This window comes from Geotrypetes seraphini, chromosome 5, assembly GCF_902459505.1.
Source record: "Geotrypetes seraphini chromosome 5, aGeoSer1.1, whole genome shotgun sequence".
Classification (NCBI taxonomy): Eukaryota; Metazoa; Chordata; class Amphibia; order Gymnophiona; family Dermophiidae; genus Geotrypetes; species Geotrypetes seraphini.
Genome location: NC_047088.1, coordinates 152354129 through 152372663, shown reverse-complemented (window position 1 = coordinate 152372663; position 18535 = coordinate 152354129). Strand labels below are relative to the sequence as shown.

The 18535-nt window shown below is 44.6% G+C and overlaps 1 protein-coding gene across 1 annotated transcript in view; it reads left to right on the top strand.

The window, feature by feature from the left end:
• The window catches only part of CDK15 (cyclin dependent kinase 15), a 158819-nt gene that overhangs the window by 17385 nt on the left and 122899 nt on the right, over window positions 1–18535 (top strand). Inside the window, exons 4-5 of the mRNA XM_033945924.1 lie at window positions 1609–1688; window positions 5215–5309. Coding sequence (XP_033801815.1) covers window positions 1609–1688; window positions 5215–5309 — 175 coding nt within the window. The remainder of the gene's footprint in view (window positions 1–1608; window positions 1689–5214; window positions 5310–18535) is intronic.

Sequence of the window (18535 nt, the reverse complement as noted above, 5' to 3'; positions counted from 1 at the left end):
TAGTGCGGGGTGGGGTTAGGGGGTCGCCGTGGCCAGGAGGGTTTGGGCTCCCTTCTGGCCCAACTACACAAAGTACGGGGAAGGCGGGTGGGGGTGTCGTGGGGGTCGGCCAGGGGGGTCGCGGGTCGGCTGGGGGACGGGCGGAGGTTCTTGGGGGGGGGCGGTCGTTGGGGGGAGGGGGTTTGCGTCGAGGGCAGGAGGGCCTGGGATCCCTCCTGCCCGTAATGTAGTGCGGGGTGGGGTTAGGGGGTCGCCGTGGCCAGGAGGGTTTGGGCTCCCTCCTGGCCCGATATTGTTGGGGAGTCGGCGGTCCTTCGGGGTGAGGGTGCGAGTGGTCCTGCCGGGGGGGGGATGTATCGGGCGTCGGGGAGTCGGCCGGGCAAGAGGGCTTGGGCTCCCTCTTGCTCCGATCGTGGATGCGGGTGCGGGTGGGAGCGCGTGCGAGCGGTCGTTCGGGGTGGGGGTGCGAGCGGTCCTGCTGGGGGGGTGAATCGGGCGTCGGGCGGGGTGGGAACTATGTTTAAAAACTTTTGTATACCGCGCTCAGGCATATAACGCGCGAGGGGTATGCGCGGTACGTAAAATCACGTATAACGCGCGCGTTATATCCGCAAAAATACGGTAATTGCTGCTAACCTAAGGATCTGTCCGCTGGCAAGAGCTTTAAACTCAGCCAATAATAGTTTATTGGAAGTTCTTCCTTTTTTTACTATTTAATTGGAAATGTATAGAATGTCTATCTTTAAAGTTATTGGTTTTGAATTATGGAATGCTTTATCAGTGAAACTCCCTAAAATAACAAGCTTGAATTCAAGAAAGAATTTAAAACCATTTTGTTTAAATAATATTATGGTATGGTAGAATGATGCTCAGATTTGTGGAGTTAATTTTGGTTGGGGAAAGAACATAAGTTATAGCTGTTTTAATACATTTTGAGTAACGCTTTTACTTTTATTAAATGTTGTCTGTGCAAATATTATAGGCAAATCAAGCTTATTTATGTTTTATTGTAACCCACCAAAGGATATTAGATGGAGCAGGATATAAAACTGGGAAATAAGTAAATAAAAAAGATTCTATGTTTCTAGCAGTGTGTTAATGAGGAACATAGGAATAAAGTTATTGGAATGCATTAGGACTGAAGGTGAACTAAAGATCCATACAGGATGTTGAACTAAATATTTGTCTATAATTCTTATATTTGGATCATGATCTGAGGTTAGATTAAAGAAACCTGGTAAAATCAACATATAAGCACATCCTCTAGAGACCACTGCGGAGAGAAATACCCAGATAAAGGCAGATAAAGGCAGATAAATCCAGATTATGATTTTTTTTTTTAAACTTATCTTTAATTTGGAAGGCATTTGAAAATTGTATTTAAAGAATCCGGTAAAAGTAAACCTTTTAAAATTTGAAACCCAATGAACGTAGAAAAAATAAGTTACTTGGGTAACTACAGTACATTTCATGGAAGTTTATTTATGAGGTGCATATTGGAAGGAGATAAAGAATGGCAGCAGGGGTGAGTTGCTTGTTGGTACATGAGCTACAGTAGCACGGACATCCTTCTCAGCACATGTATCCCCTCCCCCTCTTACCGCCTAGAATTAACAGGCAGTTGGTGGCTTTGAAAGTCATCAGCATGAAGACAGAGGAAGGCGTGCCATTTACAGCTATCCGGGAAGGTGAGCAATATAAAGCAACTCTTTTAACTCTGCCCTCTTTCCCTACTCCCCCCCCCACCCCCACCCCCTGAAAAAGCTGTCTGAAAATACTAATCCAGTGGCAAAGTTATGAAATCATTTTGCTTCATCACGCAATTCAAGGTTAATTTTTTGAGAGGTTATTAGTATCATTTATTGGAAGCTCCACGTGTGTAGGCTGTTCTTACTACTTTCAGGATGCACATCTAGAGCTGCTGTCTTAACTTTTTAACAGAATCTCATTCACATAAAGTATTCATACAGGATGAACAGTTTCCAAGCAGATCATTAGAACCCTGTGTAGGCATCACACTGATATGTGTAAAGCAAGAAAGCAGCACAAACAAGTGTGGGAAAGAACTTTCTTTGTCCTTAGCCATTCTGCAGGCGTTGCAACTGAGCCCAATATATAGGGTTAAATTAGAATACCACTAAGGGGATGGAGGGAGTTATCAAGCTGTGTTTGGGCACTAACCTCATTATTTGCCCCTTATTGCCCTAACACAGCAATAATTAAGTCACCTGGCATTATATATTGAAGAGATGCAAATTATGTAAATACATGTAAAGCAGCTCCATACAATGTACGTAATATACCATGGCGTTTGATAGGCACATATATTGCCAGTAGAACAACCCCATCAAAATCAGGCTCCAAGTAGTAGCCTTTATTCTGAAACTGCCTGTTAAAGGAGCTGACACACTTCAGCCATTGTGGTGGCATTCCCCCCAGGCTGAAATCCCCTATTGGGCCTCCCAAATCAAGCACTCATTGTATACCCCAACCCAGCTTCCCTCAACCCAAAAGATCCCCTAGTGGGACCTACCTGGAAGTTGACCCTCCCACCTCCAAAACCTTCCCCCAAGGCCCACCATAGTAGAAATCCCAGGTCTAGTGATCTCCAATTGCTCCCGCCCTCGCTGGTGCTTTCTTCCAAAATGTTGCTGGTGACCCCTAATAGTAATTTGGCATTACTACCCTTATGGGGTCATGTTTCTATAAAAGGGTCCCTTTTACCTGGGCTGCCTATTGTGGTGGTGGTGTATAGTTGGGTGATACAATGTGGGACTATTGCTAACCTGTGCCAATCCCTTTAACATACGGCCCAGGAGCACTGTGCTGTGGCTTGATGACCCAGTGCTCCAGGACCCATGGCTTGCAAGTAGCATTATTCATTTATAATGGAAGAAAGCAATCTTCAGTACTGCAATACAGTAGAATCTCAGTTAACCGGTACTCAACCAACTGGCACTTTCAACTAACCATCAAAAAAACAAAAAATCACTGGCAAAAAAAAATAATTGTCCTCCCTCCAGTCCCCGAAACAGGAGCAGTGGCAGCCGATCCTGATCCGATAACCCCCCATCCCTCCAGCCCCTGAAACAATAGTGGCAGCCGGTCAGCAAAGACAGCGCAGTAAACAAGCTGCTTGTGGCCAGCCTGCTGCTGCTTTGGGAGAGCCGCAGGTAAGAGATATCACTCTACACATGCCAAGGGAGAGCAAACTGGTGGGGGGAGGTGGTGGATAAAAAGTATGTCTGGGTGGAGGAAGGGACATGGATGCTGGACCTGCAGGATGAAGAGCAGGGGAGGAGAGATGGGTGGATGCTGGATCCATAAGTATGTATGGGGGGAATGGGGGGGCATGGTGGTGGGGAGATAATATAACCCAGATCAGAAAGAAGGGTGGGAAGGGAGGAATAGATGCTGGACCTACAAGTGGGGGTGAGGGGATGATAGAGGAAGAGAGAATGATTCAGACCAAAAGGGTGAGGTGGGAAAGAAGACAGAATTATTTTTAATAGTAACTCTCAAGCAACCAGAAACTATATTTATCCAGCATTTACCAATCCCCATGGTGTGTCGGATAACTGAGAGTCTACTGTACTTGTGATAAATCAGGGTGCAGTAAAATCCTGCCTTTTACTGCAGCTTGATAATTTACCTGAGACCTTCACTTTTCATTATCATATTCAAAATGTATTTTTTAATGTTTTACTAGGGAAACCTCTGAGGATGCACATGTCTATATTCAAGAATAGCAACTGATACAAATGATAATATTCCCAATGAATGTGACCTGGGATGCCTGATGGTCTAGACAAGGCTTATAAAGCTATAGCTGACTGTGATCTTCTGATTTCTCAGTTCACAAAATCTGTTTCCTCCACCCTTACCCTGCTGAGCTGAATAATCCATCCTTGGGCCTACCAAATCTGCTAAACCTAATGTGGGTTGCTTGCCTTTGGTCTCTCTCTTCACCCTCTGTACTTTTTTGACCATGTTGCGAATGCTCATACCCATATAAATCAATGGTGGTCAACTACGCTCGTCAACGGCCATAATCCAATCATGTTTTCAAGATTTCCACAATATATATGCATGAGATCTACTATAATTTTAATACAATGGAAGTTGTATATTCAAATTAATCTCATGCATATTCATTGTGGAAATTTTGAAAACTTGACTGGGTTGTGGCCCTCAAGGACTGTGGTTGCTCACCCCTAATATAAATGAAATGACCCACTTAGAATGTGAGAGAGTCTTCAACTCTCCTATCCTTGGATTTCAAGTTCAGCCACTTCTCTTTATTTACATCTTGGTGGAAGGTCTAATGTGCCAAAACAAAAAACTGAAATGAGATGGAGTGTTTAAAGGAAAAGTCATACATTGTGCATACAGTGTGGAGTTTCAGAAGTATACAAAGCAAATATTAAAATTCATCCTATGTCATTTAATATTTGTAGTTTTTTTTTTTTCATTTTAAGCTGCTTTTTTGTATATCTGCTGAATCCTGGGCCACAGCCATTTTAGCAGTTTAATTACAGGTTACCTCATCTGCACTGGATTTGACAGGTTAGGATATCAGAAATAACAGCAAGCATATGGCATAAACTAATCAGCTCTTATTCTAGGAGAATTAACTAATGATGGTATTTTCAATATGGCTTCCCTCATTATTCAGAGAAATTACAGGGGAACTATTTAAAGAATTTCACAAATAATAACTTAGTAGGTTTAAATGACAGAGACTGGTCATTTACTGACTGCTCTGTGCACTTCTGAAATATCTAACAATACACAGAGGACAGAGCTTGTATGAATCATTTTGTGCATGGGGACAGGATAATTCATAGTGTGAGTTCAAGGATAGTGTAGAGTAGTGGTTAGAGCTGTAGCCTCACCACTCTGAGGCTGTGTGTTCAAACCCCAAACTGCTCCTTGTGACCCTGGACAAGTCACTTAATCCTCCACTGCCCCAGGACAGATAAGGAAAATGCTTGAAGTACCTGAATTGAAACTGCTTTGAGTGTGGTTGTATAACTACAAAAAGGTAGTATACAAGTCCCAATCCCTTTCCTTCATCTCCAGCAAGCTCCATTGGGTTACAATTTCAGGCTTGCCACTGTTGCAGTGACATCATTATTCTCTTCCCGCCTCCCTATCTGAGCAAGTTAACAACAGCTCCTTGGGTTGATGATTTATTCATTTCAATTTTTCTAGCTTCCCTCCTGAAGGGTCTGAAACATGCTAACATTGTGCTCTTGCATGACATCATCCAGACAAGAGAGACCCTGACCTTTGTCTTTGAATATGTGGTAAGTTACATTCCTCCTCCCTCTTATCCTATCCTGTCTTTCTTGGATGGATGATAGACTGGTTATTTACTGGCTGCTCTGTGCACTTCTGAAATATCTAACAATACACAGAGGACATGGCTTTGTATGAATTATTTTGTGCCTGGGGACAGGATAAGTCATGGTGTGGCGTATCCTTAGGTCACGCCTAGTCAACTTACCCAGTAGTGGCTGCTGCATTAAGTATCCCCTCCTGATGAAGGCCACAAAACTCGAGTCGGGGGGGGGGGGGGGGGTTCATAGCACAACTGGCCATAAGAGCTACTTCTACACTTCATAACCGTGATTGCCGCCTTTTCATGAGATCTACCGATTGCCAAGGACAACACAGATAAGTTTCATTTGTTTTCAACATTAGTTTAAGTTCTCAATTTATTTTGCACAAAGATGGTTATTTATATCATGGCAGTTGGGATGGTGAATTGCTATGATGGTCCCAGTGACAATACCAGTTTGGTTTTATATTAACCATTACGGTTGCGGGTCTGAGCATTTCACCAAAAATAAGTTCACAGACAAATAATCTTTATTGATACACTGCGATTGTATTTAGTACATAATAGTTATATTCCAAAAATGGTTGTCCATGTACTATGTCTTTGTCTGCCATTAAACCCAAGTGATCCTCTTCCATGGCTACCCCTGGAACTGGGACTTTATTTCACATAATACATAATTTGAAGACATTGGAGGCAATTATATAACTTGACACCTCAATTTAGGTGCTACACTGGGGCATGCTTAGCACCAATTCTATAATGGCACTTAAGGCATTATAGAATACTAGTTTTTTTAGCTCATTACATTAACGGGTGCTAGAATAGATGTGTAGACTTAGGCATTTCTTTCTTTTTTTTCCTTCTTTCTGTATGTCTGTCTTTCTTTCTCTCTCCCTGCCCCTTTTCTTTCTTTATGTCTGTCTTTCTTTCTGTCTCGCTCCCTGTCTGTCTTTCTTTCTTTCTCTCCCCCTGTCCAGTAGCACCCCTTCCCTGCTACCTCTGTCTAGCAGTAGCCCTTCTCCCTTCCTTTTACCTCCCCCTTTTCCCTTCCTTTTAACTCCCACCTGTTCAGCAGCACCCCTTCCCTGCTCCCCCTGTCCAGCAGTAGCCCTTCTCCCTTCCTTTTACCTTCCCCCTGTTCAGCAGCACCCCTTCCCTGCTCCCCCTGTCCAGCAGTAGCCCTTCTCCCTTCCTTTTACCTCCCCCCTGTCAAGAAGCACCCCTTCTCCCTTGCTTTTAAATCCCCCTGTCCAGCATCCGCTAGGCCAGGCAGCCTCTGGGTTTTTGCTAGGCCAGCTCGGATTGCATTATCGAAGTGGGCTGGCCTAGCAAATGGCCCACGGCTGCTGCCGCTGCTGGTCCGGCAGTGAGTAGAAGAGGCGTCCCTGCAGCAGCAGCTAGTCAGAAGGCAGGAAGTGAATTGGCGTTGGAGATCGGGGCAGGAAATCAGCTGAGGCAGGCACTGCGCATGCGCGGGCATGGCATCACTGATCACGGATCCACCGAGTTTGAAGTGCGCATGCGCACTAAGGGTCATATTACAGTGGACTAGTGGAAACCCATGTTGGTGCATCAAAATTTAGGAATGTCCTATTACACCATTGTAAAGGGTCACCCCCTAAGTGCACTAAATGAAGCATGGAATCCTATATAATAAAAGGCTAACTCGCGCATGCGCACTTCTATTTGCGTGTTCCGTGCGCTGTAGGTCTGTGGCCGAAGGAGTGCGCATGCGCGCGAATACGTCACCACCCGATCGCTTCCACAAGCCGGACCGCAGCCAGACGACGATCTCCGTTCCTCCTTTGACACCCACCCCCTTCTCTTCCCCACATCCTCCCTGCTCTCCACAAGCCGGACCGCAGCCAGACGACGATCTCCGTTCCTCCTGCCGCCGCCGATCTCCGTTCCTCCTTTGCTGCCCACTCCCTTCTCTTCCCGCGGGCCCTCATGGCGATTCCAGCAGCATGTGCATCAGTCTTCACATGCTGCTTCAGGCCCTTCTACTGCCCTGATTTGCTCTGCCGCGTCTCTGATGATGTCATCAGGGACGTGCCTGAGTAAATCAGGGCAGTAGAAGGACCCGAAGCAGCGTGTGGAGATTGATGCACACACTGCTGTAATCACCACGTTTGTAGTCCGGACCGCGGGAAGGGAAAGGGGGGGGGTAGAGGAAACGCTAATGCTGCTGCACAGGGAACGCAGCCAGATGGACCGCGGGAAGGGAAAGGGGGTGGGGGGAAGAAGGGCTTCGAGGGAGCCGGCTGTCGGCGGAGGGCATAAGCGGGCCCAGGACGGACTTGCTCCAGCTCTACAATCCTGTCCCTTAAACTCCCTGGCCGCCTAAGTTATTTTAATTTGAAATCTGCCGCCGTCGCCGCGACTCCTCTCTCATCTTCCAACATAATATAAGTGCAGCTCATGAGAGGAGCTGCGGCGGCGGCGGCTTTGAAAACGGCTCCCTTAGTTCTTTGATGGATTTTTTTTTTAAAGTTTAAAGCTGCCGCCGTGGCTCCTCTCACGATTCCAGCCTGTGTCAGAGAAGGCTTCCGACGCAGGCGGGATCGTGAGAGGAGCCGCGTCGGCATCTTTAAACTTAAAACAAAATCCAGCAAAGAACTAAGGGAGTCGTTTTATGTGCATGCTGCTACGAAGGAACAGGTGAGGGGGAGGGAAATGCTGATGCACAGGGAGCAGGCAGGCATGGCAGGGGGAGAGGGAAAGGGGCTGCTTTGGGGGTAGGGGTGTGCTGGGGGCACACAACAATCATGGGCAGGGGATCACAGAGCAGGCAGGCATGGCTCAACAAGGGGAGAGGGAAAGGGGGCTGCTTTGGGGTGAGGGGTTTGCTGGGCCAGACAGCAATCCTAGGGGGCAAACAGAAGGGGGCCACGGAGCAGGCAGGCATAGCACAAAAGGGGGCAGGGGCATTGGGAAACGTGGCTGCTTTGGGGGGAAGGGTGTGCTGGGGGCACACACCAATCATGGCGGGGAAGAGAAGGGGGCCACAGAGAGATAGGCAGGCATGGCGCAATGGAGAAATACAGGCAGGCAGGGCGCAAGGCAGGGACACAGACAGAAAAAATGACAGACAGACAGCATCCAAGCACAGAGAGAGAAAGAAAAAAAAAACAGTCGTCTACTCTAGCACCCGTTGGACAGGGGGAGAACGAAAGAGATGCTGATGGACAGGGGGGTTGAAGAAAAAGGAACGGAGGACTAATGTTGGACAGGGGGAGAAGGAAAGAGGTGCTGCTGGACAGGGGGGAGGTAAAACAAAGGGAGAAGGGCTGCTGCTGCATAAGGAGATAAAATCAAAGACACCACAATTCAAATAAAAGGATCCGTTTTCCCCCTTGAACACAACCTAAAAATACTCGGCGTCACACTAGACAAACATCTATCCCTCGACAAACACACGGACAATACCGTCAGAAAAAGTATCTCGGTGCTTTGGAAACTCCGCACCATAAAAAAATACTTTGACGAAACTTCATTCCGCCTGCTAGTACAATCCTCCATCCTCAGCATATTGGACTACTGCAATATCATTTACTTAAGCTCCACAAAAAAAACCATCAGGAGACTCAAAATGATCCAGAACACTGCTGTCCGCCTCATATTCGGCCTGAAAAAATGGGAACACATCACCCCTTTCTACCACAAACTCCATTGGCTGCCATTAGAATCCAGAGTCCTATTCAAATTCGCCTGCTTCTGCTATAAAACAGTATTTGGTTTATCCCCAAGCTACATCATCCCTCACTTCGCCCTAAATCACAGCATCAAGGACTCCCGCAGAATCCAACTATTCGCCTACCCCTCCCTTAAACTCTGCCACTCTAAAAGATTCCTCGACAAAACCCTCGCCTTCCAAGCCACTAAGCTAAACCCATGGTTATCCCAAATGGCCCTCAAGGCCCCCAACTACCTCGGCTTTAGAAAACTACTCAAAACCCGCCTCTTCCAAGACCAGGATCCCAACGCCCCTTCTATCTAACACCCACTCTCCCCTCTACATCCTTCCCTCACCCCCCCCCCCCCTGGCAACTTTGATCAATTTGTTATTGAACCGCTCATAACCCCGCTCAACTGCTGTAAACCACTTGTAACCTTGTTTAATTGATGTGAACCGCCTAGAACTCTTCCGGGTATGGCGGGATACAAAAATAAAGTTATTATTATTATTATTAAGGGGTGGTGGTGGACACAGGGGAGGTAAAAGGAAGGGAAAATGGACAGGGGGAGCAGGCAAGGGGTGGTGATGGACAGCCAAGGAAAAAGAAAGGCAGAATGAAAAAAGCGGCTAAGGAGAGATAAAGAAATAAAGACAGACACACATACATATGTTCTAGCACCCGTTAATGTAACGGGCTTAAAGACTAGTTAATAATATTCTATCAAGGAGGAGTTCCATCCTCTTTTCATCATTCTTTTTGCCCTTCTCTGAAGCTTTCCTATTTGCACGATATCTTTTTGAGATAGAGGGGGGAGACCTGAACTGCACAGTAATATTCAAGGTGCAGATGCACCAGGGACCTATGCAGGGAACAGGGGGGGGCTATACAAAGGAATAATGGTATTTTCAGTTTTGTTTTCCATCACTTTTCAGATAATCTTTGAGGTAATATGGACAAATAAAAAGCATAAAGGGAAAAAATACCTTTTTATTGGAGTAACTTACCCCCTTTACAAAACCAAAGCGCAGTTTTTAGTTCTGGCTGCGGTGGTAATAGTTCCAATGCTCATAGGAATTCTATGAGCGTCGGAGTTGTTACCGCCGTGGCCAGTGCTTAAAAACACGCTATGGTTTTGTAAAAGGAGGGGTTAACGTGGTTAACTCACTGATATACACAATAAAGATGGTGAGTGAGACCCATTGGAACGACTCCAAAATAAACAGACTCCACTGTTCAAAGCATAAGGTGTAAAAAAGGGGAGGAAAAGGAGCTCAGAAACATGCTTGGTGACAGGGAATAAACCTCAGCCAAATCTGACAATGTTCCACGTTTCATTCATTGATCCTGAAAAACCTCCCCCTTCCTTTTTTATTCTATTTCTTATAATTCTTCTTTAATATTAATTTTTATATAATCTTCTCCACTAAGTCTTCTTTTAAAACTGTTCATTTGAATTACTATTCAATGTATCTTCAAATTCACTTATCTCAAATGTTGCATGCAGCTACTGCCCGATGGAACCCGTTTTGCCAGAATTGCTGGCTTTCTCAAAGGTTCCCCTGTCCTTTTGTTTTTCTATTTTTTTCGTTCTTTCCTTTACAATCTATTGTAGTTCTTCCCTTTCCTCTCATGCCTGTCTGTTTAGGTAAATCTTGTAGTCTTGTTTTTTGATGTTTCTTTGTATTATTTTTAAGTTGTTGGCTGTTTACCTGTTTTAATTAAACCTGATGTAAAATAATAATAATAAATAACAGTTTATATACCACAGTACCGTTAAGTTCTATGTGGTTTACAAAAGATTAATGAAGTACAAGTTGAGAGAAGTTAAGGGATTGGTCAACAAGAGGGGGATGGGACAAGAGAACCGTTATAGAGGAGAAAGAGAGGAACAGGTCAACTGTCTAGATATTTCAGGAACAGGTGAGTTTTGAGGCGCTTCCTGAATTCCTCGTAAGTGGTGGGCGAGAGCAGTTGTTCTAGATCTTTACCCCATAACGCTGCTTGATGTGAGAGAAGGTGTTCATGGTGTTTTTTTAGTTTGCAACCTCTAACCGGGGGGGAAACGAAGTGCAAGTGGGAGCTTCTCTTGTGTCTGTTGGCTGAGAAGGAGAAGAGGTCGGTTATGTATTTAGGGGCTAGACCGTAAAGAACTTTAAAGCAGAGGCAGGCGAACTTAAACTTTACACGAGCTTCCAAGGGCAGCCAGTGTAGCTGTTTGTAGTATGGCGTCACATGGTCAAATTTCTTTAGACCGAAGATAAGTCTGACCGCAGCGTTTTGCATTAATTGCTAGCATCTCATATTCTTTTGGGAGATTGCTAAATAGGTGATGTTACAATAGTCGAGTTGACTCAGTATGAGGGATTGTACCAGGATTCTGAATGCAGAGTTGTCAAAATATGATTTAATGGATTTAAGCTTCCAGAGGGTGAAAAAACCCTTTCTGATTAAGAAGTCCACCTGGTCCTTCATGGTAAAACCGCTTTGAAATTTGATAAGACGGTATAACAAATTTTTAATAAACTTGGAAACTTCACATCCCTTTTTTTACAGTGGGGTCTTTTTGTTATTTTGGAGTTCATTTGGTAACTCCTTCCTTCGAAAGCTAATCATAAACTACATTAAGGGCTCCTTTTACTAAGCTGCCGTAGCGTTTTTAGTGCGCGCTGAAGATTAGCGCATGCTAACCCCCGCACTACACGGAAAATACTAACACCAGCTCTATGGAGGCATTAGCGTCTAGCACAACTTAGTAAAAGGAGTCCTAAGTTAATCCAATAAAAAAGGTATTATTTTTTTTTCCTTTATGCTTTGGTTTTATTTCTACATATTACCTTGAAGAGTGGACTATTCTATTTGCTTTTATGTAAAGTAGAACAGTATTTTCACCCCAGTCCCCAAAACATACCCATCCCAGGTTTTCAAAATGTCCACAAAGAATATGCAAGAAATCTGCATACAGTTGAGGTAATATATGGAAATCTATCTCTCTTGTATATATGTTGTGGATATCCTGAAAGCTCAACAAGCAGAGCATAGTTTTGAGGGTTGGGCTGAGAACCGCTAAATTAGAAAATTTCAGGGCCAGTTTTCTAACTCCCACTCTATTGAAGGTTTCTGATTTTAGGTTTTTAACCAATAAGCATCAACAAAACGCCCTGATGCAAATAATGCTTCCCCAACCCCCACACCGTAAAAACATTTAAAAGAGAGTTTATCCAATAAACACCAAAAAATCCCCCACATTCTCTAGTACTCTTTCTCTCATCCTGCCTTGGATCTTCAACTCACATGTTGTGCCTTTTCCTTGTTGACAATTCCATAGATCTACAAGTGTGTATATTTGATTCAGCTGGAAAAGGTGTCCAGCAGACTGCTGGAAAATAAACATATTGGAAAAAGCAGATGCGCTTATCATGTTATGCTAATCATCATAGTTGCTGAGTAATTAGAAAATAAAAAGTACTGTAGGTTGAACTTCTCCAGCAGTGACTCCAAATATCTGATGAAGGTGGGTCCTTTTTTTCTAGTATTAGTTTTTGAAGCACAATGGGTGAAAGTATCTAGCTGTTTTTGAAGATGTCTTGATTCTGGATACTACTGTCATTTTTTAAATCTTGATGTGCCATCTATGACACTGATCTTTTTCTTTCAGTTTCCTTCTCTTTTTCTGCTTCTCTAGCCATTCAGTTTTCATTCATTTTTACTATTCAGTCCAGTAAGGTTACCAGATTTTTGACTTCTAAATCTGGGAAACCTGGGCAGGGTCAAGTGGAAAGGGCTGGGATTAGGTGAATGAAGCAGGGTGGAACCTTCCAATGGCAATTTTCCACCCTAAAAAATTATAATCTTTACCTCTCTCCCCGCCTTCCTTCTAGTTTAGCCTTCTCTACTTTTCTTTCTTCTCCCTTTTAATCCAGCCATCCCTATCTTTCTCTTCCCCTTCCATTCCAGCAACCTCCACCTCTGTCTCTCCTCTGACCTTTCAGTAAGCTAACTCTTTCTCTCTCCTTCCCCTTCCAATCCAGCATCTACCCATTCAGTAAGCCATCTCCACCACTCTCTCTCCTCCCCTTTCCAGCCTAGCAGTGGCATAGTCAGAGGTAAGGGGCAGGGAGCTTACTGACCTGGACCTCTCCTCTCTGCCCCCTCCTGTGCACTTCTTGAAATGTTCAAAGGTGTGAGCAGCATCTTCCACCTGCTGCTTGTGCTGGCCTCGACTCTCTTCTAATGTCATTTCCTGGTTGCAGGACCAGGATGTGACATCAGAAGGGCACTGAGGCTGGTGTGAGTAGCAGGTGGAAGATGCTGCTTGTGCTGATGAGCATCTCAAGAAGTATGCAGGGGGCAGGATGAGGGGAGGTGCTCAAGTGGCAGGGGGTGCATGGCATGGTGAGGAAGAGCAGGGGAGCTCATGGTGCAGTGATGCAGCCCAGCCATCTCTTCTCCACTTTGAGACCCAGTTCAGCACTTGCACTTTTCTCTTTCTCCCTTATGACATTGCATCTAATTCTCTTCCCTTTTCCCTTCCTCTACCCTCCCTCCTCCTTTTTGCAGCTCCCAGCTCCTTTACATCAATACAGCATTAGGAATTGCAGCGCCACAAAGCAGAGACTCTTTTTGCCAGGTCCTGCCCCCAATGCAACAGGAAGGGGGTGGGACCCAGCAGAGATACACAGTGTGGCTGAGGAGAGTTTCTGTATCATGGCACTGCACTTCCTAACACTGACCCCGGAGGCAAGGAGCGGGGAGTTCAAAGGAGGGTTCGAGGGGAAAGACTGATATTGGTGGTGGGTGGTAGCAAGAGAAAGACATACAGGATGTCGAGATGAGGCAGATGGTGCAAGGCAAAACTGAACTACAGAACTTCTGTCCCCGTTACTGAAATCAGAGACAGATAGTTGCCAAACAAGGGAGAATTGGGGTCAGGGACAATCCCTGAAATCAGGGACAATCCCTGAAAATCAGGGACATCAGGTAGCCCTAGTCTTCATCTTCCTTTTTCATTCAGACTACCTACAGCCTTCCATATCTTTCTTTCACCTTTCTTTCCCCATCTATTCCCCTTCCTGTTATTTCCCAGGTCTTTCATTAACTCACCCCTCTCTTTCCTTGCTATCTAACCTTTCCTCTGTTTTTCCTCTCTCCCTTTATCATACACCATCTCCTCTTTCTCCTCCCATCATGCATCATCTCCCCTCTCCCCCCTCTCTCCCCCTGTCATGCACCATCTCTTCTCTGTCTCTCCTCCCACTATGCAGAATCCTCTCTGTCCTTTTCTCTCCCACATCTCTGTCATGCAGAATCTCCACTCTGTCTTTGCCTTTCTCCTCATGCCAACCAGCATTATCCCATTATCTTTTCTACCCACCCCATCTTATATTATCCCATATCTTTCTCTGTTCTCCTCCCATCCAGCATCTACCCTTTCTCTATTCCCTTCCCTCCTGATCATCATTTTAAAGCCTTTCTAGGTCAGTGGCAGCCAGCAGAGGTATCAGTGGTATCAGCAATAAAAAGAAAGTAAGATGCATGGGACCATTTTCCTGCACGTGTCACTGCTAGCTGTGCCAGTCATGCCCCTATGACATAGAAAGTTTATATGAGGGGGCAGAACTAACAGTGGTACCTATAGGAAAATGTTTCTCTGCTTCTTCACTTTGTTTTTACCCCGATATCAATGCCAGATGCTCTAGAAAGGCTGCGAGAAGGTGATTGGGAGGAAGGGGGAAGAGAGCCCTGGGAAAGGAGTGGTCCCAGCAGCAGAAAAGAGGAGAAGGTCACACGAGCGCGCTCTTTCTGATAGTGCACACATATGCGCTCATGCACGATGGTTCACACATGGACACACTGTTGGGAAAGTATGTGTACTCTGTGCACAGAGAAGGAAATTCTATAAACGGTACCTAAACTTAGGTGCCAGTAGGTGCACTACCGGTACCTAAGTTAATTGAGAAATGCCATTTGAAATGACAAGCAATGTTAAATTTAAAGCGCCTACCAGTGCCTAAATAAAAGGCATCTGAATCGCATCTCCACATGTGCAGACTGGTGCCTAATGCCATTATAGGCATGGCTAATGCTGGAAGTGGCATTCGGTGCTATAAAGTGCCTATATAGACATAATTTATGGCAAACATAGGTGCCAGAAATGTAAGCCTTGAAAACCCTGGCCTACATTTCTGGTGCCTATCTTTTCCAGAGGTTCGATTCTCTAAATGGTGCCTTCGCATGATTGACACGATCGGTGGCCACTTTTTATGCAGCCGCCGATATTGGTGCTGTTTCAAGAATCTAGGCCAGAGTGTGCAGATTTTAAAAAGGTAATGGACGTGGTTATTTTGTACTATTTAACAGTTTAGAGGGAGTGCGATGAACCCTTTCAAATTCTAATGGCAAGACAAATTCAATCTCTAAAAACTTTGGGATCCATGTCAACAGAAATGAAGCCACATCGTTGCTTTCAGCGCCTTCCAGTAAGCCAAGAATTCTTATATTATTCCTCCTGCATCGATTATTTAGATCTTCCATACTTTCATGTAGTTATGAAATGCTGAGCTCATTGAGATTGATTTTTGGTGCCATTTCTTCTAGCTTAGAAGTTCTAATGGCTAATGAGGATATCAGCTGCTGTGAAGAAGAAAGTTAAGAACATAAGAATATAAGAATTGCCACTGCTGGGTCAGACCAGTGGTCCATCATGCCCAGCAGTCCGCTCACATGGCCCTCTGGTCAAAGACCAACACCCTAACTGAGCCCTACCAGTAAACGTTCTTGTAAAGCAAAAACTTGTCTAACTTTGTCTTGAATCCCTGGAGGGTGTTTTCCCCTTGACAGATTCCGGAAGAGTGTTTCAGTTTTCTACTACTCTCTGGGCGAAGAACTTCCTTAGATTTGTACAGAATCTATCCCCTTTCAACTTTAGAGAGTGCCTTCTCGTTCTCCCTACCTTGGAGAGGGTGAACAACCTGTCCCCTCTCAATTTCCTTTGTTCGAGGGAGAAGAGGCCCAGTTTCTCTAATCTTTCACTGTATGGCAGCTCCTCCAACCCTTAACCATCTTAATCAATCTTCTCTGGACCCTTTCGAGTAGTACCATGTCCTTCTTCATGTACAACGACCAGTGCTGTACGCAGTACTCCAGGTGAGGACGCACCATAGCCCGGTACAGCGGCATGATAACCTTTTCTGATCTGTTTATGATCCCCTTCTTTTCCATTCTTAGCATTTTTTGCCACCGCCACACATTGCGTGGACTGCTTCATCGACTTGTTGATCAGAACTCCCAAGTACCTTTCCTGGGAGGTCTCTCCAAGTACCGCCCCGGCCATTCTATATTCGTGCATGAGATTTTTGTTACTGACATGCATCATATTACACTTATCCACGCTGAACCTCATCTGCAATGTCGATGCCCATTCCTCGAGCCTGATTATGTCATGTTGCATGTATACCATCCAGTTCTTCTCTCATATCCCTCGAAATGGCCATATGGCTATTTAATAGCTCTTTAATTGTTTTAAGTTTAGTCATTATATTTTCTTCTGAAAGTTCCATTGTAACCATTTTCCCAGCTTTGTCAGATGATGGTGGATTAGATTTTAACCTCTTTGAAGTAGATGGAGTAGCATAAGCAGTATCCATTTTATTTTTCTTCACCACTTTAGATAATAATTTTTCACCGGTTGCCAAAATGATAGATGATAATTGGTGGGAGCTGATGTATCAAGCAGTCATCTTATCAGCGTTCCAACCTGGATTCTAATTTATGTTGGCATTGCAATAGTAGCTTAGGTGACCTTAAACATATGATCTATGATTGCCCAATTGTTCAAGCATTTTGGAGATATGTCTGGAATACTATGTGTACCATATTTCCTCTCAACTATCTTTTGATGTTATTCTCTTTCGATCTCTTGCTTTACCTGATACTCTAGATAAATGGCATTCTAAGCTATTTGATGCTCTAATAGCTATTACTTTACAAATGATTCTATCACACTGGAAATCTGCCCAACTATTAAATACCTCTTTTTGGTGGGCTATGGTCCTGACGAGTCATAGTTATGAATGTAAAGCTAATTCCCTCACTAACAAGAGCTATAAAACTAATAAAATATGGGCGCCAATAACAAATGCCTCTTCTTAGACCTGAATTTTAAATACATTTCAACTGGGTTGTTAGCTTAGATTAATTTGTGGTGTTATATTTTAATTTCATGGTCTCCATAGGAATTGCTTTCATATGGCTTCATATTTATATTAAAGTAGATTACATGGATGCTTATTAGTCCTTTATGCATCTGTGGTTAATATGTATGTATCATTTGTACTGTAAAATTTCCTTTTGATATTTTTATTTAATTAATGTTACATTTCATATGTCAAAATTCCAATAAAAAAATTTTAAAAATGAAAATAAATAAATAAAACGGTAGCATCCTCTTTGCACATAGGAGTAAATTCGGTATATTTCACCTAAAAACCAGGCCTTTATGCCTGAGCCTATGTTGTATGTGGATTGGGTATATTCTATAAATGGTGCATCTAAATTAACACCCATGACCCGCACATGCTCCTCCTCTGGCCACAGTCCCTTTTAAGATCCATGCACTAGAATTTACCTGCACCACTTTATAGAATACACTTAGAAAGTCGTGCCCATAAATTCTAATTAGTGCCAGTAGGTGCCAATTATTGTTTGTGAATTGATTGCTGATCAACTTGTGAATTGATGCTAATTTGCTTGTTAAATAATTAAGTTGCAAGTTAGAGAATGACACGGTGGCGGTTACCCGCGGCTAGCCGCGTTTAGCCGCGGGTAACCCGCTGAAACGGGGAACAAAAAATAGTGGCCTCTGCGGGACGGGGACATGGCCCTTCACCGCCCCGTGGAGCGGTGAATGGACTTGTCCCCGCAGTGAGGCAATCAAGATTGCGCGGTCCCCGCCATCTCCCTCCCTCCACCTCACCTTCAAACTGAAGAGCAACCGCCGGTTGAATTTCTGCCGGTCCGTGCGAAGAAAAAAAAAAAAAAGCCTCTCCTTTTCTCCTGCTCTTATCGCCATGCTGCAGCTACTAAAGCCGACAGGAAGTCTTTCCGATGTCAATTCTGACATTGGAGAGGACGTTCTGGGCCAGCCAATCACTGCCTGGCCGGCCCAGAACGTCCTCTCCGACTTCAGAATTGAGTCGGAAAGAAGACTTCCGGCTTTAGCAGCTGCAGCATGGCGGTAAGAGAAGAGGAAAAGAAGGGAGGCTTTTTTTTTTTTTTAGCGGCAGGGAGGCAGCAGGCTGGCTTTGGCTAGGGAGGGAGAAAGGTAGACAGGCACAGGCAGGCAGACAGGCTTCGGGGATGGGGGTGGAGGTGGGACAAAGTGTGGAAGGCAGTGAGAGGGACATAGGAAGGAGGCACTAGGGGCACTAAAGACATGGGAAGGAGGCACTGGGGCACTAAAGACATGGGAAGGAGGCACTGGGGGCACTAAAGACATGGGAAGGAGGCACTG